This window comes from Aquarana catesbeiana, linkage group LG13 (assembly GCF_042186555.1).
Source record: "Aquarana catesbeiana isolate 2022-GZ linkage group LG13, ASM4218655v1, whole genome shotgun sequence".
NCBI classification, from domain to species: domain Eukaryota; kingdom Metazoa; phylum Chordata; class Amphibia; order Anura; family Ranidae; genus Aquarana; species Aquarana catesbeiana.
Window position 1 is genome coordinate 30,265,414 of NC_133336.1, and position 27,244 is coordinate 30,292,657.

Consider the following 27,244-nt stretch of genomic DNA (forward strand, 5'->3'; position numbering starts at 1 on the left):
TCTGCTGTACATATTGCACACTGTTATACCCTCCACGCTTCTCTAGTGTACATAGTGCTCATTGTTATACCCTCCACACTCCTCTCTCATACATACTGCCCACTGTCATACCCTCCACACTCCTCTCCTGTATACTGTATACTGCCCACTGTCATACCCCCCACACTCCTCTCCCGTACATAGTGCTCACTGTCATACCCCCCACGCTCCTCTCCCATACATAGTGCTCACTGTCATACCCCCCACACTCCTCTCCCATACATAGTGCTCACTGTCATACCCCCCACACTCCTCTCCTGTACAAACTTCCCACTGTCATACCCTCCACACTCTTCTAGTGTACATAGTGCTCATTTTCATACCCTCCACACTCCTCTCCTGTACATACCACCTACTGTCAAGCCCTCCACACTCCTCTCCTCATACAGTCTGACACACCGCTACACCGATCTCGGTAAAGAGCCTCTGTTGGAGGCTCTTTACCACGTGATCAGCCATGTCCAATCACGGGTGATCACGATGTAAATAGGAAGAGCCGGTGATCGGCTTTTCCTCACTCATGTCTGACAGACGCGAGTAGAGGAGAGCCGATCGGCGGCTCTCCTGACAGGGGGGGTCTGTGCTGATTGTTTATCAGCACAGCCCCCCCTCAGATGCCCACTTCAGACCACCAGGGAAGCACATAACATGTGGATGGCCAGATACATCCCCCATGGCCATCCACATGTGCCAACATATGCCCAATCAATGCCAATCAGTGCCCACAAATGGGCACTGACTGACAGCATTATGAAAACAAAAAAATTCAGTGATGCCTAGCAATGCAACCCATCAGTGCCACCTATCAGTGCCCATCCGTGCCACCTATCAGTACCCATCAGTGCCACCCATAAGTACCCATCAGTGCCGCCTACGAGTGCCCATCAGTGCCATGTATCAGTGCCCATCTATCAGTGCCCATCCGTGCCACCTATCAGTACCCATCAGTGCCACCCATAAGTACCCATCAGTGCCGCCTACCAGTGCCCATCAGTGTCCATCAGTGCCACCTCATCTGTGCCCATCAGTGCTGCCTTATCAGTGCCCATCATTGAAGAAGAAAATGTACTTATTTACAAAAAAATTTAACAGAAACAAAGAAAAACTTTTTTTTTTTTCAAAATTTCCAGTCTTTTTTTATTTGTTGTGCAAAAAATAAAAATCGCAGAGGTGATCAAATACCACCAAAAGAAAGCTCTATTTGTGGGAACAAAATTATAAAAATGTAATTTAAGTACAGTGTTGTATGACCGCGTAATTGTCATTCAAATTGCGACAGCGCTAAAAGCTGAAAATTGGCTTGGGAAGGAAGGTGTATAAGTGCCCGGTATTGAAGTGGCTAAAGGGTAACATTGAAAATACACAGATTCTTTAATTGCTATACTTTGAGGATGCCATAAACCTGCATGTGACAGCACTACAGCCACTAAAGCCCTGGCTGGCTTCTGTTTGTGAACAAACTATCAGTTTCTTCAATTTATCGGTGGTAGCACTATTGCTGCTAAATGACAGATCCTCGCTGGCTTCTGTTTGTAAGCAGAAGAGCTGGAGATCCTGCGTGACCTCATTGTTCAAATATGGTAATCACAAAATGGTCGATGATGTCACCCAGCATCCTTGCTACTTTGTTTACCTTCAGAAGCCTCCTGTGTATCTGCCATTTACAACAGGAGTAGCTGCAAGAGAAGGTCCTTGGGCATGGCTGGTAAATGCGTTGGGAGAGTTTACCACACTCTGCGTCAGTTTTGACTGACGTGGATCTAAATCACTGAATGGTGTGACTGATGTCGGATTCACATTGGCAGACATTATTTTATTAAATAAAAGGACATATCCTACTTACCCGTTTTACTGGCCAACCAGATTGCATGCCTGAATAAGAGTCTTGTATGGATCCTTTTAAGCAATGTGTACTAACCCTTGGATCCAACTAGAGCCATACCAGGCCCTTATCCTGGCATGCAACCATAACCGTTTTTGGCTAATGAAGTCACTCAGCAAACACAGGTGCTGTGTTTATAGTGGCCATTGGGGATCTGTCATTTTGAGGCAGTAGCAGTATCTTCCCTCTACCACAGAGCCAACCCTACCCTACCCCAAGGTGGCTGCAGAGTAATTGTAAAGAGCAGCGCAAACTGATGGCGCTATATAAATCCTGTATATTATTAATAATAATAATAGATATACAGTGTGAGCACTATCAGGTACAACCACAAGGTGGCAGCAGAGGAGTTTAATATTATATTCACCTAAATGCAATGTGAATGCTACCATTATCGGCCACCAAGCGACAGCAGAGGAACCGTTTGGGGTGCCGCACATGTCCATTCTCACTGCAATTTTGGCGAGATTTTTTTTTTAATCAGCAGTTCTAGCAAAAACCTCAGTTTACACATGTGTGATTTGTAGCTGCAGTTCTTACAATAGCCACCATGTGTCACTATTTCAACATGTATACAATATTGTATCCTGAAGGGTTAATGATAACCACCAGGTGTCTATATTTTTTTTTTTCATAACACGCAGCTCTAAAAATAACCAACAGGTATCACTATTTTCACATTTCAACTTTATTTTTTAACTTGCATTTTCTAAAAATAACCGTACTGGTGAAAAATTGTATGTTAGTGCAAATAAAAAAAGTATCACGGACAGTACTCCATTTTCTCTGTCATAATTGCACTAATACGGCTACAATCAAATCTAAAAATAACCACCAGATGTCACTATTCTCAAAAGTAACGTATTTTTTCTTTTTACTTGCAGTTCTAAAAATAACCAGAAGATGTCACTATTCTCAAAACTAATTTTTATTTACTTGCAGTTCAAAAAATAATCAGCAGATGTCTCTATTCTGAAACGTAACATTTATGTTACTTGGAGTTCTAAAAACAACCAGCAGGTGTCGCTATTTCCACGTATTTTCCTCTGTAGGGTCCCCTCAAAAGTTTCACTTCATCCGTACAGCACAGCTCCGTCTTCCGTACAACCCAATGTATGTGTCTGTAAGGCCGCTTTCCTAAGGACTCTAAAGAACATCGTCTTCAGGTTTGACCGGCGCTTTCCGACGAGCAAACATTCTGATTCCCGTCACCTGTGCCCGGCGGAGTCCCTCCCACTTTTCTCTGCAACAATGTTTACTTCCGCCACAACCGCCTCCTGTATGGAGGAGAAAGAACAATTTCCGGTTTCCGTACAGAGCTTTGTTCGCTGTCATTGGTCCAAAAATACAGGGGTGGGGTTAGTCCGATCACATGACCGGGCTGATTCCGGCGTCTGTGCGGTGTGATGGTCATTGTGTACACAATTCCTGAGCGGTGGTCTGACAGCTGGAGAGGAGGGAGGTGGGTGTCAGGGGCCCCTGGGATCCTTAGAGGGAGTGTTGGGGGCCCTGGAAAGGTGTCTTATCTTTACTAACTACATAGTAATGGGAGTGTTTCTGTCACGTTTGTTTAGCTGTGCTCGTTATCATAACCCCTCCCATCACAGAATTTGTGGCCCCCAACTCCACCCATGGCGTCAATCGTGGCCCCTGACTCCACCCATCACAGGGCTCGTGGCCCCTGACTCCACCCATCACTGGGATCATGGCCCCTGACTCCACCCATGGCGGCACTCGTGCCCCCTGACTCCACCCATCGCTGCGCTCGTGGCCTCTTACTCCACCCATCACTAGGCTCGTGGCCTCTTACTCCACCCATCACTGCGCTCGTGGCCTCTTACTCCATCCATCACTGCGCTCGTGGCCTCTGACTCCACCCATCACTGCGCCCGTGGCCCCTGACTCCACCCATCACTGCGCCCGTGGCCCCTGACTCCACCCATCACTGCGCCCGTGGCCCCTGACTCCACTCATCAGTGCGCCCGTGGCCCCTGACTCCACTCATCAGTGCGCCCGTGGCCCCTGACCCCACCCATCACAGTGCTTGTGGCCCCTGACTCTGCCTCTTGCGCTACTCGTGGCTCCAACTCCACCCATCACTGTGCTCGTGGCCCCTGACTCCACCCCATCTCACCTCCTAGCCTAAAATGCACCCATTGCTGTGTTTGTGGTCCCCCTAAATGCACCCATCAAGCCACTCGTGTAATCTAATGCCATGTATTGCGGCGCCTCGGTCCCCCAACTCCCTGCATTGCGGCGTCTGCGTCCCCCAACTCCCTGCATTGCTGCACCTGCGTCCCCCAACTCCCTGCATTGCGGCGTCTGCGTCCCCCAACTCCCTGCATTGCTGCGCCTGCGTCCCCCAACTCCCTGCATTGCGGCGCCCTCGTCCCCCAACTCCCTGCATTGCGGCGCCCTCATCCCCCAACTCCCTGCATGGCGGCGCCTTCGTCCCCCAACTCCCTGCATGGCGGCGCCTTCGTCCCCCAACTCCCTGCATGGCGGCGCCTTCGTCCCCCAACTCCCTGCATGGCGGCGCCTTCGTCCCCCAACTCCCTGCATGGCGGCGCCTTCGTCCCCCAACTCCCTGCATGGCGGCGCCTTCGTCCCCCAACTCCCTGCATGGCGGCGCCTTCGTCCCCCAACTCCCTGCATGGCGGCGCCTTCGTCCCCCCAACTCCCTGCATTGCGGCGCCTTCGTCCCCCAACTCCCTGCATTGCGGCGCCTGCCTCCCCGAACTCCATGCATTGCGGTGCCTGCGTCCTTCAACTCCATGCATTGCGGTGTCTGCCTCCCCCAACTCCCTGCATTGCGGCGCCCTCGTCCCCCAACTCCCTGCATTGCGGCGCCCTCGTCCCCCAACTCCCTGCATTGTGACGCCTGCGTCCCCCAACTCCCTGCATTGCGACGCCTGCGTCCCCCAACTCCCTGCATTGCGGCGCCTGCGTCCCCCAACTCCCTGCATTGCGGCGCCTGCGTCCCCCAACTCCCTGCATTGCGGCGCCTGCGTCCCCCAACTCCCTGCATTGCGGCGCCTGCGTCCCCCAACTCCCTGCATTGCGGCGCCTGCGTCCCCCAACTCCCTGCATTGCGGCGCCTGCGTCCCCCAACTCCCTGCATGGCGGCGCCTGCGTCCCCCAACTCCCTGCATGGCGGCGCCTGCGTCCCCCAACTCCCTGCATGGCGGCGCCTTCGTCCCCCAACTCCCTGCATGGCGGCGCCTTCGTCCCCCAACTCCCTGCATGGCGGCGCCTTCGTCCCCCAACTCCCTGCATGGCGGCGCCTTCGTCCCCCAACTCCCTGCATGGCGGCGCCTTCGTCCCCCAACTCCCTGCATTGCGGCGCCTTCGTCCCCCCAACTCCCTGCATTGCGGCGCCTTCGTCCCCCAACTCCCTGCATTGCGGCGCCTGCCTCCCCGAACTCCATGCATTGCGGCGCCTGCCTCCCCGAACTCCATGCATTGCGGTGCCTGCGTCCTTCAACTCCATGCATTGCGGTGTCTGCCTCCCCCAACTCCCTGCATTGCGGCGCCCTCGTCCCCCAACTCCCTGCATTGTGACGCCTGCGTCCCCCAACTCCCTGCATTGCGACGCCTGCGTCCCCCAACTCCCTGCATTGCGGCGCCTGCGTCCCCCAACTCCCTGCATTGCGGCGCCTGCGTCCCCCAACTCCCTGCATTGCGGCGCCTGCGTCCCCCAACTCCCTGCATTGCGGCGCCTGCGTCCCCCAACTCCCTGCATTGCGGCGCCTGCGTCCCCCAACTCCCTGCATTGCGGCGCCTGCGTCCCCCAACTCCCTGCATGGCGGCGCCTGCGTCCCCCAACTCCCTGCATGGCGGCGCCTGCGTCCCCCAACTCCCTGCATGGCGGCGCCTTCGTCCCCCAACTCCCTGCATGGCGGCGCCTTCGTCCCCCAACTCCCTGCATGGCGGCGCCTTCGTCCCCCAACTCCCTGCATGGCGGCGCCTTCGTCCCCCAACTCCCTGCATTGCGGCGCCTTCGTCCCCCCAACTCCCTGCATTGCGGCGCCTTCGTCCCCCAACTCCCTGCATTGCGGCGCCTGCCTCCCCGAACTCCATGCATTGCGGTGCCTGCGTCCTTCAACTCCATGCATTGCGGTGTCTGCCTCCCCCAACTCCCTGCATTGCGGCGCCCTCGTCCCCCAACTCCCTGCATTGTGACGCCTGCGTCCCCCAACTCCCTGCATTGCGACGCCTGCGTCCCCCAACTCCCTGCATTGCGGCGCCTGCGTCCCCCAACTCCCTGCATTGCGGCGCCTGCGTCCCCCAACTCCCTGCATTGCGGCGCCTGCGTCCCCCAACTCCCTGCATTGCGGCGCCTTCGTCCCCCAACTCCCTGCATTGCGGCGCCTGCGTCCCCCAACTCCCTGCATTGCGGCGCCTGCGTCCCCCAACTCCCTGCATTGCGGCGCCTGCGTCCCCCAACTCCCTGCATTGCGGCGCCTGCGTCCCCCAACTCCCTGCATTGCGGCGCCTGCGTCCCCCAACTCCCTGCATAGCGGCGCCTTCGTCCCCCAACTCCCTGCATGGCGGCGCCTTCGTCCCCCCAACTCCCTGCATGGCGGCGCCTTCGTCCCCCCAACTCCCTGCATGGCGGCGCCTTCGTCCCCCCAACTCCCTGCATTGCGGCGCCTTCGTCCCCCCAACTCCCTGCATTGCGGCGCCTTCGTCCCCCAACTCCCTGCATTGCGACGCCTGCGTCCCCCAACTCCCTGCATTGCGGCGCCTGCCTCCCCGAACTCCATGCATTGCGGTGCCTGCGTCCTTCAACTCCATGCATTGCGGCGCCCTCGTCCCCCAACTCCCTGCATTGCGGCGCCCTCGTCCCCCAACTCCCTGCATTGTGACGCCTGCGTCCCCCAACTCCCTGCATTGCGACGCCTGCGTCCCCCAACTCCCTGCATTGCGGCGCCTGCGTCCCCCAACTCCCTGCATTGCGGCGGCTGCGTCCCCCAACTCCCTGCATTGCGGCGCCTGCGTCCCCCAACTCCCTACATTGCGGCGCCTGCGTCCCCCAACTCCCTGCATTGCGGCGCCTTCGTCCCCCAATTCCCTGCATTGCGGTGACCGCATCCCCTAACACCACACATTGTTTTTATTTTCTCCACAGGCACCGCACTCCTTGTCATATCCCCACCCCACCTCTGTGCTCAGTATATAAGTGTAGGTCTTATCTGATATTTCTCAGCTCATCCTCCTCCAAGGCAAACCCATGACATAGACTCCGCCCACACCCAGGTAAGCACAATCCCAGAGGAGTTATAAGCTTTCCACCTGTTCCTCAGTTCTGGTTTCCTGTGTCGCCTGCAGGCACATCTTTTTTCTGACCCTTATTTATTTTCTACCCCCCGATTCCTTGGGATCCCTCTGCCTGACCCCAGCTTTGTTACGGGTAAGAGGGTCCTGTGTTCTGGTTGGGGAGAGGACTTGGGCAGAATGCTGGGTTATGGTTGCTATAAACCACTTCCTTCTCCCATGTTGCAACCATTTTCTTGGCTCCTTGGCGTTACCCCTAGTTTTTCGGTGGGCGTACCTTACCTCTCTGGTGGTCTAGTGGTGCACTGAGTTGGTTTCTGCCACTAAGATCTTGCGCAGATGAGGAAAGGGCAGAAGCTCTGCCTTCTCTGACTGAGAAGTGACAGATGGCATGGTGGATGTCAGTCCCGGTGATGTCTGACAGATGTTGATGACACATCAGCGATACACCTTTTTCCAGGCATGCAATCAGAAGTTAAGCGGGTGACTGCATCCTTCACTTCTGATGGTGGAACACACCCTGGGCTCCATGGGCGGGAACTTGTGTGCGGGATACATGGCATTGGTCCTAGTGGATACAATTTCCCAGAAAGTTGTTGGTGTCCGCCATAGTGCTTCACTACAGCATCTTTATGTTCAGGCCCCCCTGTCATGAGACAGGGTGATACCCCTCTTGCAAGGCCATCGAATGTTGCCGGACCGATCTTGCAGAAGATGGTCTTCTTCCTTTTTTTTTTTTTTCTTCTCAACTCTTTAGGCATTTATGTCATTTCGGGTTTTGTTTTTTTAGACAGTGTAAAATGGCTGCCCTTATGGAGCCCAGGTTAGTAGGGATACTGTTCTCCTATCATGGGGGTTTCTGTCCTTTAAAAATCATTACCTGGGTTGTCTTCTGCTTAACCAAAAAAGGTGTTTTCCTCTACTTTGTTTGAATCCCGCCTCAGGCATATCTCCTGGCTTGGACTCTGTTGGAAGCCATCATGGGGTTGCTGTGTCCTTATCTCCGAGAAGCTCATCAGAGGAGAACTTAGTGCTTTTTGGGGTTGGTTGATGGATGGTGGGCTTTTGCTACAGAATTCCCCCTCCAAAGAATAGAGAGGACTTTAATGGTGGAGGACCTGTCCACCTTGGAGAAGACTTTATTGGTTTTGGAGGACCCATCCACCCGGGAGAAGACGTTAATGGTTTTGGGAGACCCGTCCACCTGGGAGAAGACGTTAATGGTTTTGCAGGACCCGTCCACCTGGGAGAAGACGTTTATGGTTTTGGAGGACCTGTCCACCTGGGAGAAGACCTTAATGGTTTTGGTGGACCTGTCTACCTGGGAGAGAAATTTTTAATGGTTTTGGGGCACCTGTAAACCTGAGAGATGATTTTAATGGTTTGGGGGACATTATTGGTTTTGGGAGACCCGTCCACCTGGGAGAAGACGGTTATGGTTTTGGAGGACCCGTCCACCTGGGAGAAGACCTTAATGGTTTTAGAAGACCCGTCCACCTGGGAGAAGACGTTAATGGTTTTGGAGGACCCGTCCACCTGGGAGAAGATGTTAATGGCTTTGGAGGACCCGTCCACCTGGGAGAAGACGTTTATGGTTTTGGAGGACCCGTCCACCTGGGAGAAGACGTTAATGGTTTTGCAGGACCCATCCACCTGGGAGAAGACGTTAATGGTTTTGCAGGACCCATCCACCTGGGAGAAGACGTTAATGGTTTTGCAGGACCCGTCCACCTGGGAGAAGACGTTTATGGTTTTGGAGGACCCGTCCACCTGGGAGAAGACGTTAATGGTTTTGGAGGACCCGTCCACCTGGGAGAAGACGTTAATAGTTTTGGAGGACCCGTCCACTTGGGAGAAGACGTTAATGGTTTTGGAGGACCTGTCCACCTGGGTAAAGGGTTGTCTTTTACTTGACTGAGGCAAAGCCTGTCAAGGAAGGCTTTTCAGGTGCTCCCCATGTTTTTGGGTTTCAATCAGGTGATGGTTCTTGTCCATGTCTAAGGGGTCTCCTGTCCCTGGTGCCACTAATTCTGATGCTTTGCTATATCAGGGAGATTAGGAGCATGTCTAGACCTATGGTTAAAGGTCAGGGATAGGGAGGATGGTTCTTTAGCAGGATACTTCTGGGATTTCCAAGGGCACCTTTTAATGTACTAGCCAGGGTGGTTTCTATCTTCATCCTCAGAGTGGGTGTTCCATCACCCCAATCTAGGGCTAGAGTCCCTTTTCTGAGTCCTGCCTACTCTTCTGGTGGGGTTTTCTATTCCTTTAGCCTTGTTGACTTCATGGGAATAAATTCGGGTGTTCTTTAGCAGACTCAGGAGTCTCTTCACACCCTTTGTAGGTTGTTATGTAGTTTCTGGGTCAGGCTTGCCCTGATGAGTCTTGCTTAACAAATCCTAATAGACATTTAACTTTTGTTCTTGGATCCTTAGAGATCATCAGTTTGTAGGTCCTTTTTTTTTTTTTTTTTTTCATAGGAATTTGTTTTTTGTTCAACTGTTTTAAATTCTGGTTGATCAAGTGATAATCTGATCAGGCCTTCTGCCGTTCACAGAAAGTGATTCTCCTTTTTTGCAGTAAGAAGGAGCAAGAATTTGCTTAAATAAGGAAGATATATTTTGTATATAGGATCAACTAGAGAATTTAGTTCTTCATCTCTGTTCATACTGTTCAGGGTGTTCCAACAATAGAAGTCTGTCTGTAAAACTTCAGGCGCAAGATGGTTCAGGTCTGTTATCTAATTAGCTTACACCCCCTAAGACCAGAATTTTCCTTCAAGGTTACAGCACATTCCCCTTGCTTGTTTCCAACTTCTTAGGCCGGGTGGGCTGGAGAAACCATTGTGCTATTTTGCAAAGCTGCCACGTGGTCTAGGACTGATCTCTTTTAAGACTTTGCACAATCAACCTTCTCAGTTGTTAAGATTGTCATTCAGGTGAAGAGGGTTTTCAGTCCGTGGTTCCTCTAAGTATACATCTTCGTAGGCTTTCTTGTCACCGTCCTTGGAGAGTGACTTGGAAAAAAATGAGTTATCTCCATATAATTCCTTTTTCAAGGCACCCTCAAGGACGATGAGCTCCCTCTCTATGGTTTTTTTTGCTGTGCGATCCTTTCAGTTGTTCTTGGGTTTACTGAAGACCTGGAGCTACTGGGAACTTATAACCTCTCTGTGCTTGTGTTTACCTGTAGATGGACAAAGCCTATCTCATGTGCTGGAGAATTCATGTGTTACAAGGTAATAACTTGTGTTTTTTTTTCTTTGTCAGGTGGAGCTGGATTTACTTGATAGCGGAGCTGCTCCAATGTTATCTGATGAGCTGCAGCCTAAACCTGAGGTGATTTTGGTCTCCACCAACATTTTCTAGTTCATGCCACCATCTTTTACTTGCGCAAAATCTAATTTATTACCATTAAGTTTCTTTCCTGTTTTAAATGCTTCCTATATTTTTATCACCAACACTATCTGTTACCCTTAACTGCCTTGGTACTGTCACCCTCATTGGGCACCATGAATTTTCACATTGATTTTGATCTTCTTCTTTTTTTTTTTTTTGTGTTTCAGCTGCTGGTGGAGTTTGTACAGAACGCTTCTATTCCGCTGGGAGAAAGTCTGTCTCTCCTGCCCGGGACCTCAGAATGCAGCTCCCTCCTCCTGCCAAGTAGGTACATCACAGTGGAGTCAGATGAGACATGGTAGACAGAACTATGTGGGTGAGGGAGCTCCTTTTGGGCACCTAATGCCCAGGTGCCCAACCTGCAGCTTGTCCGAATGTGTGCAGCACTTTGGTGCTTATTATTTTGCCCTCAGGGCCTCTGTAGACACCAGTCTGTGTTTTCCTTGCTGCAGCCAATGAAGGAATTACCGTATATTCCAGTACTTACCTGGCTAAGTTTATTTTGTTTACACTGTGAGGTTGTTTTACTCAAACTGGAGAGTGCAAAATCTGGTGCTGCTGTGCATGGTAGCCAATCGGCTTCTAACTTCTGCTTGTTCAGTTAAGCATTGACAATAAAATCTGGAAGCTGATTGATTTCTGTGCAGAGTTGCATCAGATTTTGCACTCTCCAGTTTTAGTAAAGCAACCCCTGTCTGTCTGACTTCTTCGCTTCCATTTTATTTTTAGAATGGATCCTGCTAAAAAAAAAAATTCTAATTTTGCACAAGTAATATTAAAAGGGGTGCACAAAAGTGGGAGCACTGATTTGTAAAGGGGGAGTAACGGCTATGATCTCTAGGTGTATCATGTTATGTGACTCCATTGACCATCTAGTAAAGTATGTCCTTAATTTCCAACAACACCTACAACCTACAGTGAGGGAAAAAAGTATTTGATCCACTGCTGATTTTGTACGTTTGCCCACTGACAAAGAATTGATCAGTCTATAATTTTAATGGTAGGTTTTTTTTAACAGTGAGAGACAGAATAACAACAAAAATATCCAGAAAAACGCATTTAATAAAGTTTTAAATTGATTTGTATTTTAATGAGTAAAATAAGTATTTGCAATCACAGAGGTCAGATGTTTCTAGTAGTTGGCCACCAGGTTTGCACACATCTCAGGGGGGATTTTGTCCCTCCCACTCCTCTTTGTAGATCCTCTCCAAGTCATTAAGGTTTCGAGGCTGACGTTTGGTAACTCGAACCATCAGCTCCCTCCACATATTTTCTATAGGATTAATGCCTGGAGACTGGCTAGGCCACTCCAGGCCTTAATGTGCTTCTTCCTGAGCCACTGCTTTGTTGCCTAGGCCGTGTGTTTTTGGTCATTGTCATTCCCATGTTCAATGCTCTGGCTGAGGGAAGTTGGTTTTCACCCAAGATTTGACGATACATGGCCCCGTCCATCATCCCTTTGATGAAGCGAAGTTGTCCAGTCCCCTTAGCAGAAAAACACCCCCAAAGCATAATGTTTCCACCTCCATGTTTGACGGTGGAGATGGTGTTCTTGGCGTTATAGGCAACATTCCTCCTCCTACAAACACAGCAGGTTGAGTTGATGCCAAAGAGCTAGATTTTGGTCTCCTCTGCTAACAACAATTTCACTCAGTTCTCCTCTGAATCATTCAGATGTTCATTAGCAAACTTCAGACGGGCCTGTACATGTGCTTTCTTGAGCAGGGGGACCTTGCGGGCGCTGCAGGATTTCAGTCCTTCACGGCGTAGTGTGTTACCAATTGTTTTCTTGGTGACTATGGTCCCAGCTGCCTTGAGATCATTGACAATATTCTCCTGTGTAGTTCTGATTCCTCACCGTTCTCATGATCATTGAAACTCCAAGGTGAGATCTTGCATGGAGCCCCAGACCGAGGGAGATTGACAGTTATTTTGTGTTTCTTCCATTTGTGAATAATTCGCACCAACTGTTGTCACCCTCTCACCAAGCTGCTTGGCGATGGTCTTGTAGCCCATTCCAGCCTTGTGTAGGTCTACAATCTTGTCCCTGACATCCTTGGACAGCTCTTTGGTCGTGGCCATGGTGGAAAGATTGGAATCTGATTGCTTCTGGGTCCCAGGTGTCTTTTTATCCAGGTATCAAGCTGAGATTATTATTATTATTATTATTATTACACAGGATTTATATAGCGCCAACAGTTTGCACAGCGCTTTACAACATGAGGGCAAGTTTGAGAGATTAAGAGTCCTCCCTTTAGCATAGTACTCTTAATATCAGTTCGTTACCTGTATAGATGACACCTGGGAGCCAGAAATCTTGCTGAATGATATTGTATCAAATATTTATTTCACTCATTAAAATGCAAATCAATTTATAACTTTCTGGATTTTTTGTTATTCTGTCTCTCACTGTTAAAATAAACCTACCATTAAAATTAGAGACTGATCATTTTTTTTTTTGTCAGTGGGCAAACGTACAAAATCGGCAGGGGATCAAATACGTTTTTCCCTCACTGTATTTGCAGTTGTTTCCCTCTCTTGAGATGTAGACCATCCACTATTTCATTTCTGTAGTCTCCAACAGCTTTCTGTAGCTATACATAACTAATATGTGCGGTCCTTTGATGGCAGGGTCCCCTTTATCAAGTAAGTGTGAAACCACTGACCTAAAAGGTCTTTTCTCACTCTGGTCCCATGACTTGGTGTCAGAAATATTGTGTGGGTTGGACAGTCGGGAGCCGGGCACGACTGGCAAGAGTCCTCTATAAAAGAAAAAACCCAAATTAGATGTAAGAAGAAAAGGCAGAATGTCTCAATTAGACCCCCACCCCTCCCCAGATTAGATTTTACAGTGTGACTGTTGGAGGTCATTTATGAGATCCCTCCAGATTAGATGTTACAGTGGAACAGGAGAGGTCTTCAGTGAGGCTCCCAGATTAGATGTTTCAAAGGGACCAACATTGGTTGTCTATGAAGCCCCCAAATTAGATTTTACAGAGGGATTATCTGAGGTTGTCTATGAAGCCTCCAAATTAGATGTTACAGCATGAGTATCAGATGTCCTCTGTGAGACTCCCATCTCCTGACACCTGTCTCCTTGGCCTCAATGATGGGGCTATGTAGATCAGTTTGGCTTTCATGTACTTTGTTTTTGGATAGAGGTTGATAATGTTTTTTGTTTTTCTCTGTTGAACAGATGCCCCTGTGGTGCAGAGGATGCCATGTAAGGTACCCAGCCCAGCGTTGTTGAACAGTCTTCAGGTGGACATTGATCCAGGTGCAGACACCCGAGATGATAAGAGCGGCGTTCTTTTATCGCCTTCAGAACCATCATCATTGCTACAAGATCTACCAGCCAATGATAATTCATCCTTCATCCTTCTTAATCTTGCCAGATCAGGTAACGATTCTGCATACTTTCCTTCCCTTATCTGTCTGGATGTGTGTCTTTTTCATTCAACCTGCACACATGTGATTGTGTGCAGGTTAACCATTTCCACATCCTCCATATATTTATGACCTATTGGGCGGAGAGAAGCAGTGTGCTGGAGTTGGGTGTATTTAAATACTGCTAACCAGTTTTGCTTATGGGATCAGAAGACTAAATTTGTTTCCCAATCTTTATAAATGCATATGCCAAGGAGGCAGATAAGATTAGTAGTATCAGTTTCACTGTGTGGTCTGTAGCATGTGCTGTTCCAGGAGTTTCATGTATGATGAGTCTTGAACCCAGTGTTGTCATTAAGGGGTAGGAGAAACAGACACGTTGGAGTTTTCTATACCCTAATGCATTAAGGTAAAAAACCTTCTGTGCTGCATGTGTCGTCTTCCCCTCCTCCCACACCCCCCTTCTACTTACGTTATCCTGATCCAGCGATGTGAATGAGCAGCGGCTCTGTCCTGCCTCACTGCACAGATAGCAGTGGAAGCTATTGGCTCCCACTGCTGTCAATCAAATTTAAAGAAAGCAGGGGCAGGGCCAACCCGCACTGTCTGCGTCAATGGATTCAAGGCGGCTCGGCAGCAAACCGCACGAATGTTCCCCTAGGAAATAGCTTCCTATGGGGGCACTTGCTGAAGAGGAAAGAGGAGGCGCCATGAGCGCCCGCGGGGGGACCCCAAAAGAAGAGGGTCGGGGCTGCTCTGTGCAAAACCCCTGCATACAGCAGGTAAGGATAACCTGTATTGTTTTTTTATAGAAGTGAACCTTTTTATGTTTATTTCTCATCCTTTTGGGGTACACAGGAAGTCTTGTAATTGTTGTTATCGTGCCACCGACTGGAGGGATTGGACATCGAAAAACAAAAAACCTAGGCCAGCTAAGGATAACCCCTCAAACCTGCTCAGTTCCCAAACCAAAAGAGGGGTATCCGTCCCATCTTGGGTCTCAAGACCCTAAGTATCGGTTCACTATATGCAGTGCGAGAACCGCATGCAATTTTTTAAATTTTATTTAATTTTTTGTTTATTTAATTTTTTTTGAGCATAAAGTCCTTTTAGGTGACTCCTGGGCTGCAGGTAGTCCCCAGTTCTAATGGTTTACACACCTCTCAGTTGCAATGCTTTTGGACATCCACCAGTGTGTCACCTCAATGGATGAGAAAGAAAATAGGATTTTTGGATTGAGGGACACAGGTCCTGCCTCTTTTTCTGATCTTGCTGATTTGCCAGTAACGGTGAAAATGTTTATTTACTGTACTGATCCTATGAAGAAGCAGTGTTGTCACCCTAGGCCAGTGATGAAGAACCTTGGCACCCCCAGATGTTTTGGAACTACATTTCCCATGATGCTCAACTACACTGCAGAGTGCATGAGCATCATGGGAAATGTAGTTCCAAAACATCTGGGGTGCCAAGGTTCGCCATCACTGCCCTAGGCTGCTCTCTGGGTTTGGATAACAAACAAGTTCAACTCCTACTCTCCATCTTCATTACATGGTGTGTGGGTTTGTAGTTTACAAAAGATAATCTAGAAAACATAACTTTTGAGATTTCAGATCATTTCACACATAGTTACAAGCACACTGAATTTGTGGCAAGACCTCCAGGTACTTTTTCCATACTTGCAGATGTACAGTAATGTACCTTTAAAAAAAGAAAACGAACAGCAAAAACGTTTTATACAATATCATTCTACAATCTATTATTTGCTTTAGGTTTAGATACCATTTTAAATCTTCTTCATATTTCCTTGGTTACATTCCGCCTCCACTGCTATATTGATTTCTTCTCTTCTAGGACTCGGGTCACCGTCAGAACATTTAGTCTTTGTTCAGGATGAAGCAGAAGACTCTGGAAATGATTTCCTGTCCAATGATTGCACAGATAGCAGTACGCCGTGGTTCCTGCGGGTTCAGGAATTGGCTCATGATAGTCTGATTGCTGCCACTCGGGCACAGCTGGCAAAGAATGCCAAGAATAGCAATAATGGTAATAACTAATACTGCAAGAGGGACTTCTTTGTATTTATTGTCCTGGTGTGCCTTATAACAAATGACAAGAATGCTTCATAACACCATTGTAGTCATTTGTATGTTTATTACATTTTCCTTTTTTTTTTTCCAATGCACTATAATCATGCCATCCCAAAGGCCATATATAGAAAAATTAAAATCCAGGATTGCTGCACTTAAAATGTTACCAGTAAAATCAGTCTGTGTATGCAGTAAAGCATGCTTGTTATACTCACTGTGGAACCTAAGGGGTTAATCCTCCACATTGTGTAAAAAAGATTGATTCTGTTCTCTCTGATCTTCAAGAAAATTGGGTGAAAGAGCTTGTGCAAAAAGAAAATGGTGGCACAGTCTCCAAAAAGCAACATTTTAAAGAGCATAGGGTATCCCTGAAAATGGAGACACAGGAATATGGGAGTTTTTTTTTTTTTTAAGGTGCCACAACCAATAGTAGACAAGATGATAATATGTTTAAAAACAATATTTATTAGTCCATAGAAGAAATGTAAAAAGACATTCTAAAACCACGTACAATGGCGCCCCTGCTGCCTTTCAGGCCGTCCTTGTGGCTTGCAGAATGTCCTGTTGCTTCCTTGGCTATACATAGGGCTGATACAGTTTATGACCCATGTTGCCGACTGGTGATATTCCATCAAAGGCTTTGACCACGATCCCCTTTCATCACCCTGCACTGGTCTAGTGGCCCTTGATGTGGGCTCCCTTTCTAGCTAAATATAATCACCATCACAAAAACTCTTTTTGATACCATTTTTGGGGTATAATTATTGTGAATGAGCCTCTGTATCCATCTTCTGTTATGTCCGTAATTCTGGGTTAATAATATTATGTGAACTTGAAGTGGATCCTGAAAAAGCCCAATCTGGGCAAAACACGTCAATTTCACCACCGTCCTTGGTTCTGTTGACTGTATGGCAAATTTGTCAACATTGTACACATTTTTAGAATGTCTTTTTACATTTCTTCTATAGACTAATAAATATTGTTTTTAAACATATTTTTATCTTGTCTACTATTGGTTGTTGCAAGTTAAAAAATCCCCCATGTTCTCCTGTCTTGCCTTGTGGGAAATTTGGGAATACCCTATGCTCTTTTAAATCTTCTCTAATCCTCCCCTTTTTCCACAGTTGCCAAACCATCTACTGACAGAACAGAGCCATAGGAGGCACTCTGCACATGCTCAGTTTGATGTGTATTGCTAGAGAGTTTCTTTATGGGGAGGGTGCATGTGATCAGCACAGGGCCAATCAGCACTGTCCAGACAGAGGGTCAGGAGTCATGCAGCCTCATAGGACAGTCAGAGGAAAATGAAAACTCCACCTACAAGCTTTAACCAGTTCTTGGCTGGACACTGCTAGAAGTCACAAGACTGCTATATACTGCGGATTAGAAAAGGTGTTTAGCAGTTTATATTTACTAAAATAATTGCATTCCCGTGTACTGAAATTAAACAAAATTTATATATATATATATATATATATATATATATATATATATATATATATATATATATATATATATATATATATATATTATATTTTAATAAGAAGAAAAACGTTACAAAGGTTGCTGCACTTAGAAATTTGTTGCTTTATTCCATCAAATCTTTGGAAAAAGATTACAAAGCAAGTAGAGTCATTCCAAACAAAATCGTTACAATCATCTGTTCAGACACAAGATTTCGTTTCGGGCTGATTTGTTTGCGCCCTTCCTTAGATCAGTCAGAACACATATATACAAGGTCGATGGGAGGACCTGTTTGCTGGCACTAGATTGAAAGCTGTGTGCGGTTCTCCTCTACATATACAGTATGTGTGTGTAATATATATATCTCTTTTTGTAGGTGTGATAGTTTGTTCCCCTGTCCCTGTGCCTTTGGCGGGACAGCTTGGCCATTGGGTAAATGTGGAAATTTGCCTTCTGTAGTGGTGGTAAAAAAACTAGGCAAATATGAAAGCTATAACGATCTAGCATTACTGTATTTAGAAATTTTTCTCTTTTTTTTTTTTTTTTTTTTTTTCAGTGGAAATTTCACAGAATAATCTTCCAGAATCTGAACCAAAAGCTACTCCATCAGAGAAACGTCTGCGCTGCTCATACAAGGGCTGTGACCGTGTCTTTGTGTGGCCGACACACATGAAATACCATCTGAAAACACACAGGTAACTTTCCTGTACCAGTATAATGACTGGGAAGTATTGTCTTTTTGTCCTCTTGTGAACACTGTAATTTTCTAAATTTACAAAAGAAACCCCAGAACTGGTACCTATCATCTTTACAGCCCGGGTGTTGGCTGCATGTTAACGTGCCAGGAATGTAAGTATTGGTCCTTGGAATTTTAGTGGCTAGGTCAATTGTACCAAACATTGCCAAGATACTATAAAATAGTATATATAAGGAAATATGGTGCTTTTTTTTTTTAGGTATGTGATTTTGAGAATTCGTTGACGAGTTTTGATTAAAAATCAATATATTAATTTCAAAATCTCAAGTCCAAACAGGGACGCTGGGTTTGAACAAACAACACATTCATTAATCTGGCGGGCTCCAAGAACTATTTCCTCAGGCGATGAACCCATAGAACCCTATGAAAAGCAACTGTGCAGGCATAGACAGCTCATTGCAATGAAAATTCCCAGTTCAACTTGCTAGCCAGCCTGCAACCAGCCAAATGCTGTATAACAATATGCATTAAAAACAAGGTTTTAGTTTGCACAGATTTGCAAATACATGCGTAAGCTGCAGAGCACCTCACGGCACCCCAGTATTATCTGCAGTCCTAACTCTTTATACGTTTTTGAGAGCCTCCATCGTTGAAGCACATGCATATTAATGGATAAATAGAGGGCGGGTATGCCTGAAGGGAGCCCACCCCTCCTTTGAAAGCACAGGGGCGCACTGGACACCCATCACAACGGCAGCAAAGGTGACCAGTGTGTCCCCTTACCAGTATTTAAACAGTACAGATGGCCATTGCCCCACCTATAACTGGCCTTTGCAGCAAGGAGCATATGGAAGGGCAACGCATGTTGCAGATAATACTGGGTTTCCTGTGAAGTGGCTGTGCAACTTTGCAAATGTGTGCAAACAAAACCCTTGTATTTTAATGCATACTGTTTAGACAGAATAATTTGGTTGGTTTCAGACTGGCTGGTAAGTTGAGCTGGGAATTGTCTTTGGTTTTGTTTGATATGCATCGCCCTTCCATGTGCTCCTTGCTGCGAAGCCCAGTTATAGGTGGGGCAGTGGCCATTTGTTTGTATAGACCGCACATGGAAGAGGTTGGCAGTGCGGTGGGATGTAAAATGAACCCTGGTGGGCACAGGAACAATTGCAAGGCAAGCATGCATCCAGGGGAGTGGGCTAAGTTAGCACAGTTGGGGGTTACAAAATACATAAAGGCACCATGTAAATGCCTTTATCCTTTAAACCATCCATATCAATCCAATTATTAGACAAATGTTACTCTTCAAATCGTAGCTAAATATCATCTAAGATGCACTCTGTGTTCCCTATCGGAGGAGCTCCAAGCTAGCAGCCTTATTACCCTGCTTGGGGTGTACTGAATCCCCCTCACTGCTCCTGTTTTTTTTTTTTTTTCAGGAATGACCGCTCCTTTACATGCCCAGCAGAGGGTTGTGGGAAGAGTTTTTATGTTCTCCAGAGGTTGAAAGTCCACATGCGCACTCATAATGGTGAACGACCGTTCCTGTGTCCGGAGACTGGCTGCGGGAAACAGTTCACAACAGCCGGAAACCTGAAGAACCATCTCCGTATTCACACTGGTGAGTGGTGGTAGCAACCCTTAGATCTTGGCTTGTGGTTGACCTGTTTACTGATGATTTGTCTTCTCGCAGGAGAGAAGCCATTTGTGTGTGAGATGGAAGGGTGCGGCCGATCGTTTGCTGAGTATTCCAGCCTGAGAAAACATCAGGTCGTTCATTCAGGTAAAGACTTTCTATGACCCTTTGACATAGTTATGGTGTATTGCTGCCTGTATGTGACACTGTTTAGCCAATGATAGTTTTAACCTTAGCAGCCACTGTATGGCCAATAGAATAAATAGGAAAGCATCCCAAATTCTGCATAAACATGTATTATATCGTGTAATTGTGTCAATTGCATCCTTCACATGGAACTAATAAGACATGTCTTTGATTGGAAGATATGATTTCTTTGCCTGCCTTCTCATATATAGGGTCCATGTAGTGTAGGCCTCTCCATTCCATAGAGCAGTGGTCTCCAAATTGCGACCCGGGTGTCGGATGTGGACCTTTGCTTGCTATTATCCGGCACCATTCTATCAACTGACCCCAATGATGGGGCACCATTCCCCCTACTGACACCTGGCACTATTCTTCCCATTGATACCATAAATGGGGCACTATTTTCCCCCATTGAAACCAATGATGGGGCATTTTCTACTCCCACTGGCCATAGTCTGGCCCCCCTAATGCCTGGTACCCACTACTAGTATTTTTCTTTTTTTTTAATAAAAAAAAACTGACAGCTCCGGTCAGAGCCGCTGTACTAACAATGAGACATTAGTACATTGATCTCCCCCACTGAGCTGTTGTGTTTTGACGGGGGATTGCCCTCTCACCAGAACACTCCAATCCGCGCTCTCCATCATTAGCAGAGAGCGCTGATGGGGAGTCGGTCGGCTACTGTTTTTCCTGTTGGCCGAATGTCAGCTGTTTTTATTAAACCGGCCAATGTTGCCCAAAATTCGGCCCGTATATATGGGGCTTAAAGCCTGAAGGACCGTAAACTGGCCCTTTGCTTAGAAAGTTTTTAGACCCCTGCCATAGAGCATTACAGCAGGTAATAAGGTGAAGCGTCTCACACTGTGTGTGCCCTTCCTCTAAATCTCATTAGAGTAACCTGTTAAATAGAACATCGGTTGGTCTAAAGCATATATGCCTATATACTTTGTACTAACTTTAGCCAAAGCTTTGACATTATACTTCATTTTGTAACGTATGGCAGCCATTATATGTGCACACTGTAATAAGGCTTCTATCTGCTGTGTGCTGGGCAGGTGTGAAGTCCCACCAGTGTCCCATCTGTGGGAAGAGCTTTTCCCAGAGTGGAAGCCGGAATGCTCATGTAAAAAAGCATCACTCAGGAAAGCTGCAAGGTAGGTGCTACATCCTGGAAAGCTTTTAAGGTAGGTGGCTCATCCTGGAAAGCTGAAAGGTAGGTGTACCTCCTGCAGTCCTCATGGGTTATGCTGGTAATTGGGGGGGGTGTTATAAGTTACATAGCTGTGCATAGAATGGTTACCTATGATGTTGCAGTGCCTTGAAAAAGTTTTCATACCCCATGAAATATTCTACATTTTGTCATGTTACAACCAAAATCATAAATGTATTTTATGTGATGAACCAACGCTAAGTGGAAGGAAAATTGATAAATGGCTTTCATTATTTATTTATTTTTTTACAAATAAATATCTGAAGTGTGACGTGCATTTGTATTCAGCCCCCTAACTAAAACCTAGGTGAACCAATCAATTGCCTTCAGAAGTCACCTAATTAACAAATAGAGTCCACCTGTGTGTAATTTAGTCTCAGTATAAATACAGCTGTTCTGTGAAGCCCTCAGAGGTTTGTTAGAGAACCTTAGTGAACAAACAGCATCACGAAGGCCAAAAGAACACACCAGACAGGTCAGGGATAAAGTTAAGGAGAAGTTTAAAGCAGGGTTAGGTTCTAAAAAATATAGCCCAAGCTTTGAACATCTCACAGAGCACTGTTCAATCCATCATCTGCAAATGGAAAGAGTATGGCACAACTGTAAACCTACCAAGACAAGCGTTTTGGAAGCACGGCCATGCCCCCATCAGCTAAAGAAAGGAGGCGTGGCTGTGCTTCCGAAACGTGTTCTGATTGGCCAATAGGCGGCTCCCAGGTTCACAGCTCCCAGGTTCACAGCTCCCAGGTTCACAGTTCCGGATCACTTTCACGGCGAGTAACCCAGCCGGCGTCTACCCGAGGTTCCAGCTCCTGGCTGTTAACGGCGCTCGTGGCTCACCATTAAAGGACATGCTGGCGGTTTCTGCTCCCATGCTGGACGTGGCAAGCCCTCACCCACTAAGCACTATGTGAGTGCAATCCATATTGTCTGTAATTGCTTATATCAATAAAATAATGCTGCACTAGGAATTGTCTGGCACTTCTGTTCCATTTCTTGCCCACATCCCCAAAAAGACTTGCAGCTCTAATTGTAGTGAAAGGCGGTTCTACAAAGTATTGACTTAGGAGGGCCGAATACAAATGCACGCCACACTTTTCACATATTTATTTGTAAAAAAAAAAACATTAAAACCATTTATCATTTTCCTTCCACTTTACAATTATGTGCCACTTTGTGTTGGTCTATCACAAAAAAAACAATAAAATACATTTACATTTTTGGGTGTAACATAACAAAACGTGGAAAATTTTAAGGGTTATGAATACTTTCTCAAGGCACTGTACATACAGTACATTTTGGAGTGAGAAGCTTTGCAGATAACCAGAAAAGTCTGGTTTTGGATTTTCAGGTTTTTCTTTCTTGTTTCAGAAAACAGCAGAATGGAAGAGCATCTCCAGCTGAGTGAAGACGCTTTACAGGACTCTTCTCTGCTCTCTGTGTCATCAGACAGACACTCCTATGAAGAGGACGTCTCCATTTTGCTTAGCTAAAGACACTGACTTAATTGGTTTTTCTCTTCACATGGAAACAGTATTGAAAAGAACAAGAACTGGCCGAGGAACCAAGTCTTGGACTTTTATGGCTGGCTCTGGACAAACTGATGAACTGAAGGCCTGCAGAGTCTGGGGATGTAAAGGACACCCCTGTAAAGGACAATCACTTTATGTATGACAGAAGCCAGGCCCTCATGTCTTCCTAAACATGACAGTCTGTAAAAGCACATTAAATGTGACCCCCCCCCCCCCCATGCTACTAACTTGTTAAAATAAACTCTTTCCCGTCAATGGGTTCATCTGTCAGTAAAGTGGTGTGCCACTGCCATCCCAGGAATGGATGACATCATAACGCTGGAAATTATAATGTATATGGGTACAACTCATAAATGACTTTTATTCTAGAAAAAGCAGTCTGTGTATAATCTGAGCAACATAAGACTTTTGTATTCACTGTAACATCCTTTTCTGGGAGCCCATTGAGGGACATAGTCTTTAAGTTATACAGTTGCCTAAGGTAGAAAGAAATCCTGGATAGCCGCACTCTGGGATAAGGACATCTTTATTTCAATAAAATCCAACAATACAGTTAATTGCAGAGACGTACAGGGTGGTAGACTGCTAACGCGTTTCACATCATTTGGATGCTTATTTGTATACAGTTGCCTGCACGAGGATTGGACAGGAGCAGACAAAAAAAAATTGTAGGCCAGCCCAGGATAACCCCTCCCACTGCCAAAATGCCTTTGTTTTGCAAGAAAGCAGTACAGAGAGCATAAACTACAACACAGAGGGGTTGGAACCTGTTTCCCTTTAAGGGGAAGTACAGCCAAAGCTCTGGCTGTACTTTTCCTGTAGATCACAGGAGTGATGTTCGTTCTGCACTCCTGTGACCTGTTTTGTTGGCTGACATCACAGAACTGGTCCAGGCTTGGGCAAGATCGTGACAATGAAGCCAGAATCCCCCACATGCCTGGACCAGAACCTGGTTTAGCGAGCCACTGAGAGGCTGAGCCGGCTGCTTCCGCCCCTCCACAGCCCCGTGCTCCAGTGAGAGAGGGAGGGGGCCACAGCACAGTCAGTAGTTCTATGCTCAGGGAGCCCTGAGAACCGAGCAATCAGCGGTGTTTAATTGCTCAGTTCTCAGTCTTAGAGCCGATGGGGGACAGATGCTGCATCCACCTAGGCAAGTATGATTTTGCAAAGAAAATTAAAAGTGTGTTTTTTTTTTTTAAGTGGTAGTAAAGTCTTTTTTTGCACTTGTACTTACAGGTAAGCCTATAATAAGGCTTACCTGTAGGTACAGAGAATATCTCCTAAACTTGCGCTGTTTAGGAGATATTCACACTGCATGCAGCCAGTGAAGTCACCGGCACATGTGCTCTGAAGGGACGGCATACCCTTGCCATCCCTTCAGGGTTCCGTGCCAAGGCCATGATATCATCATGGCTTGGCCAATCAGACGGCTGGACCACTCAAACCCAGAAAGACCGTGTTAAGGTGGAAGCCCTGTCAGCAGTGACAGAGTGCTGCTGGAGGGCTTTGTTCTAAGGTAAGTATTTCATAATGTGCTAGTATGCAATCCATACTAGCACATTTTGCCATTGTCTTGCAGGGTTTTTTTTTATTTATTTATTTATAAAAAGGTGCGGTTTAGTACCACTTTAATGGATTCCAAGAAAAGGATTTTACAGTGAGTACAAAAATCTTATTTCTCTCCTGTCCATTGAGGGGCACAGGAATTCAGATACCGTTGGGTTATAGTGTCCCCTACAGGACTTGGACATTGGTAAACAAAAAAAAAAAATCATAGGCTAGTCCAGAATGACCATTCCACTACGCTGCATGCCTCAGTTTTTTGCTGGTATTTTGAAAGGATGGATTTATTTGATTCAATTTTGCTGAGAAAAGTCTAACCACTGTTGCCAGACTTTTTTTTTTCTCTTCAATTTTTTCTCTGCTTTTTTAAAGTATTCCTCTGTATTGACTTATAAGCACCCTGAAGAGTCCTGGGCCCAACCTGAAAATGTGTTGGAATTCCCTTGTCAGAGGGAGTTTATTAAATGTTAGGTTATACCCACCGTGTATGAACCGGTGGACCCATTCACAGGAAAATCACTAGACCTCAGGAGGCTATGTTTGCCTTTAAATCAGTTTTCTCTGCAGGTTCTAGCCTCTGTTGACTCTAATCTGCCAAACATGGCAGAATGGGTTAAGGCCCTTTAAAAAAAAATAAACTCCTCTCTCCACTGATCTTAAACTCCTTCCTAACAGAGGGTGTGAAATAGATGTCAGGAGCCTAGTGCTTCAATTGTGCTGGCTTGTAGGTAGCATCTAAACTTTTACCCTGTATGAGTTTAGCTTTCATACAGATGCGCAGAGCACTCTGACTGAGAGCCTGGGATGCATATGCTGCATCAAAGGAGTACCTAACTTGCTTGGTGTTTGAGTGATGGCATCTCTTCAGTCTTACTCATGACCCCATCATCAAGTATTCTGCGGGAAGCCAGAGCATAACCTACCTCAGCGTTTTAAGACATTCAAAGAAAGGTTGGTGGGGTCCCGGCCTTCTTTTCTTCTGCTTCTGCAGGGAGTTCATCAAGGCCTTGTCAACCTATATCAGTCCATGTGGGGGGGGGGGGTTTGAAAGAAACTGACCAAATCCTCAACATGAGGGTGTGTCTTCACCTTTCTAAGGAAGGGGGGTGGTTGCTAGTTCTTGTAGATCCCTGGATTGTCTGTTTTTAGGGAAGACAATTGAGTGCCCCTTTAGGCTTTGACTGATCCTTTTGTCTCGGGTACTTTCTTTAGCTACTTACCCTCTTTGTCCTCTGTGCAGAAATTAACAAACCTCCCACTCTTTTGGGGTCTCCTCTACCTGTAATTTTGTACCTCTAGTCCTGGTGTCTGTTTGACCCTTGGAGTTTTGACCTTGCCTAGCCATCTCCCTCTTTCCTTTGGAGATCATCACCTCTCAGGACATGAAAAGTAATCAGTGGTACCTGATACCCTGCGGAAGCCTTTCCTCTCAGGGACCCACTCATCTGCCTGGTCTACCAGAGCCAGCTTCAGTTTTCCTCTGCCCTAACAGGATTATGCACCCTCAGGCTCCCCTCTGCACTCCTGGTACCTTCCAGACTGAGGTTCCTTAGTGTGTAAGGTACCAGGTAACTTAGTAGATGTTTGCTTAAGATCTTTTTCTTGGCATTTTCCTAATGGGATACTCGGGTGACCTTCCATGAAGAGAACAGTCTAAGTGGGCTTGGGCGGACAATCCTCTGAAGGTCTACATACCTGCAATATCTGGGTGGGATTTGCTTCATCAGCTTTGGGCATTGCAAGTTGTGGTTGAGCAGCTTGAAACTGCAGTGGGGGGGGGGTCCATAGAAGGGTTACCCTCAGTTCCCTTATCTTCTGTGAAGGAGTTACCTGGCTCTCCTCTCTTCCAGGTGCATCGGTTTTTATGGAGCACCTCTTTGTCCTCTTCATCCACCCCATTACTTTATGGCTGTAGGTTTAGTTCCTGAGCATTCTAGTGTCTGACTGTAAGGATCTCATGCTGATGAAGGCTTGGCAGGTCTTTCCCTAGACTTGCGGGTGGCCAGAGAACCAGATGTTGGAGGCCTAGACTTGCTTACTCCAGAAGTAAATTAATGTGCAATATCCAGTCTATTCCAGTGGAGTCTGGCAGTCCAAAAGCCATGCTGAGAACAGGCCAGGCTGGATAGCTGAAATCGAAGAGACCGCTCTAGCAGCAATGTAATAAGTCTTGTTTGAAGAAAAAAAAAATGCTAGCAATGCCATAGGTTAGTCTTTTAACATGAGAGCTGAACAAAAGATGTCCATCCTCCTAGAACACTAGCAAACACTCATCTGGTAGTGGATAAGATTATCTCGGCCTGGTCTATAATTTTTTTGCCGGTGTCCAATCCTCCTGTAGGCGGCTTTAAAACCTGATGGTGAAAGACTTTGTGTCCTCAATGGATGAGAAAGAAGATACAATTACAAGGAAAACATTGGTTTGTCAAAATGTTTGAACAATTACTCTACTTTTAAAGTGGACCTGTTAGTAACTTTTTACCGGTCAGTGTGAATAAATTCTAACATCGTCACATGCAGAAACAAAAACTCAACTTTTGTTATCACAAAGCAGCAGCCCCTGGGCTTCAATCGAGTGACTTGAGCGTATCTATAGTCAAAATATAAAATCATATTTATTTGCACATTGTATTTCAATTTAGATCTAGCCTACTCATACTAATTTTGAAGTTTTTGTAAACTTTGTGAAGAACCCCACACACATTTACTTCCTTGAATTCTGTGACATATATTCTTTGCTGTGAGTAGGCCCTTCTGCGTCACACATTTCACAGAGCCTGCCATCGGTGCTGAGAGGAGGAGTCAGTACAAGAATTACTGCTTGCAGGCAGCAAGGTACCATGGGATATGTAGTCCTTAGAAATCGAAAGGAAGCAGAGACAAAGC

General features: G+C 46.6%; 1 protein-coding gene across 1 annotated transcript; it reads left to right on the forward strand.

Moving 5' to 3' along the window:
- Positions 1–3,234: 3,234 nt before the first annotated feature.
- ZNF410 (zinc finger protein 410) lies at positions 3,235–26,871 on the forward strand. The gene is made up of 10 exons (XM_073610774.1): positions 3,235–3,383; positions 10,468–10,536; positions 10,764–10,860; positions 13,793–13,996; positions 15,835–16,026; positions 18,091–18,229; positions 19,671–19,852; positions 19,925–20,014; positions 21,109–21,207; positions 22,635–26,871. Exons 2-10 carry the CDS (start codon positions 10,504–10,506, stop codon positions 22,754–22,756), a joined length of 1,158 nt encoding a protein of 385 aa, XP_073466875.1. The 5' UTR covers positions 3,235–3,383; positions 10,468–10,503; the 3' UTR covers positions 22,757–26,871.
- Positions 26,872–27,244: the final 373 nt, after the last annotated feature.

Bases quoted from the DNA above. Each gene is read 5' to 3' on its own strand.
- ZNF410 (XM_073610774.1), top strand. From the start codon at position 10,504: ATGTTATCTGATGAGCTGCAGCCTAAACCTGAG. The intron at 16,027-18,090 runs GTAATAACTAAT...TTTTTTTTTCAG, and splicing joins TGCCAAGAATAGCAATAATG to TGGAAATTTCACAGAATAAT. The intron at 21,208-22,634 runs GTAGGTGCTACA...TTCTTGTTTCAG, and splicing joins TCACTCAGGAAAGCTGCAAG to AAAACAGCAGAATGGAAGAG.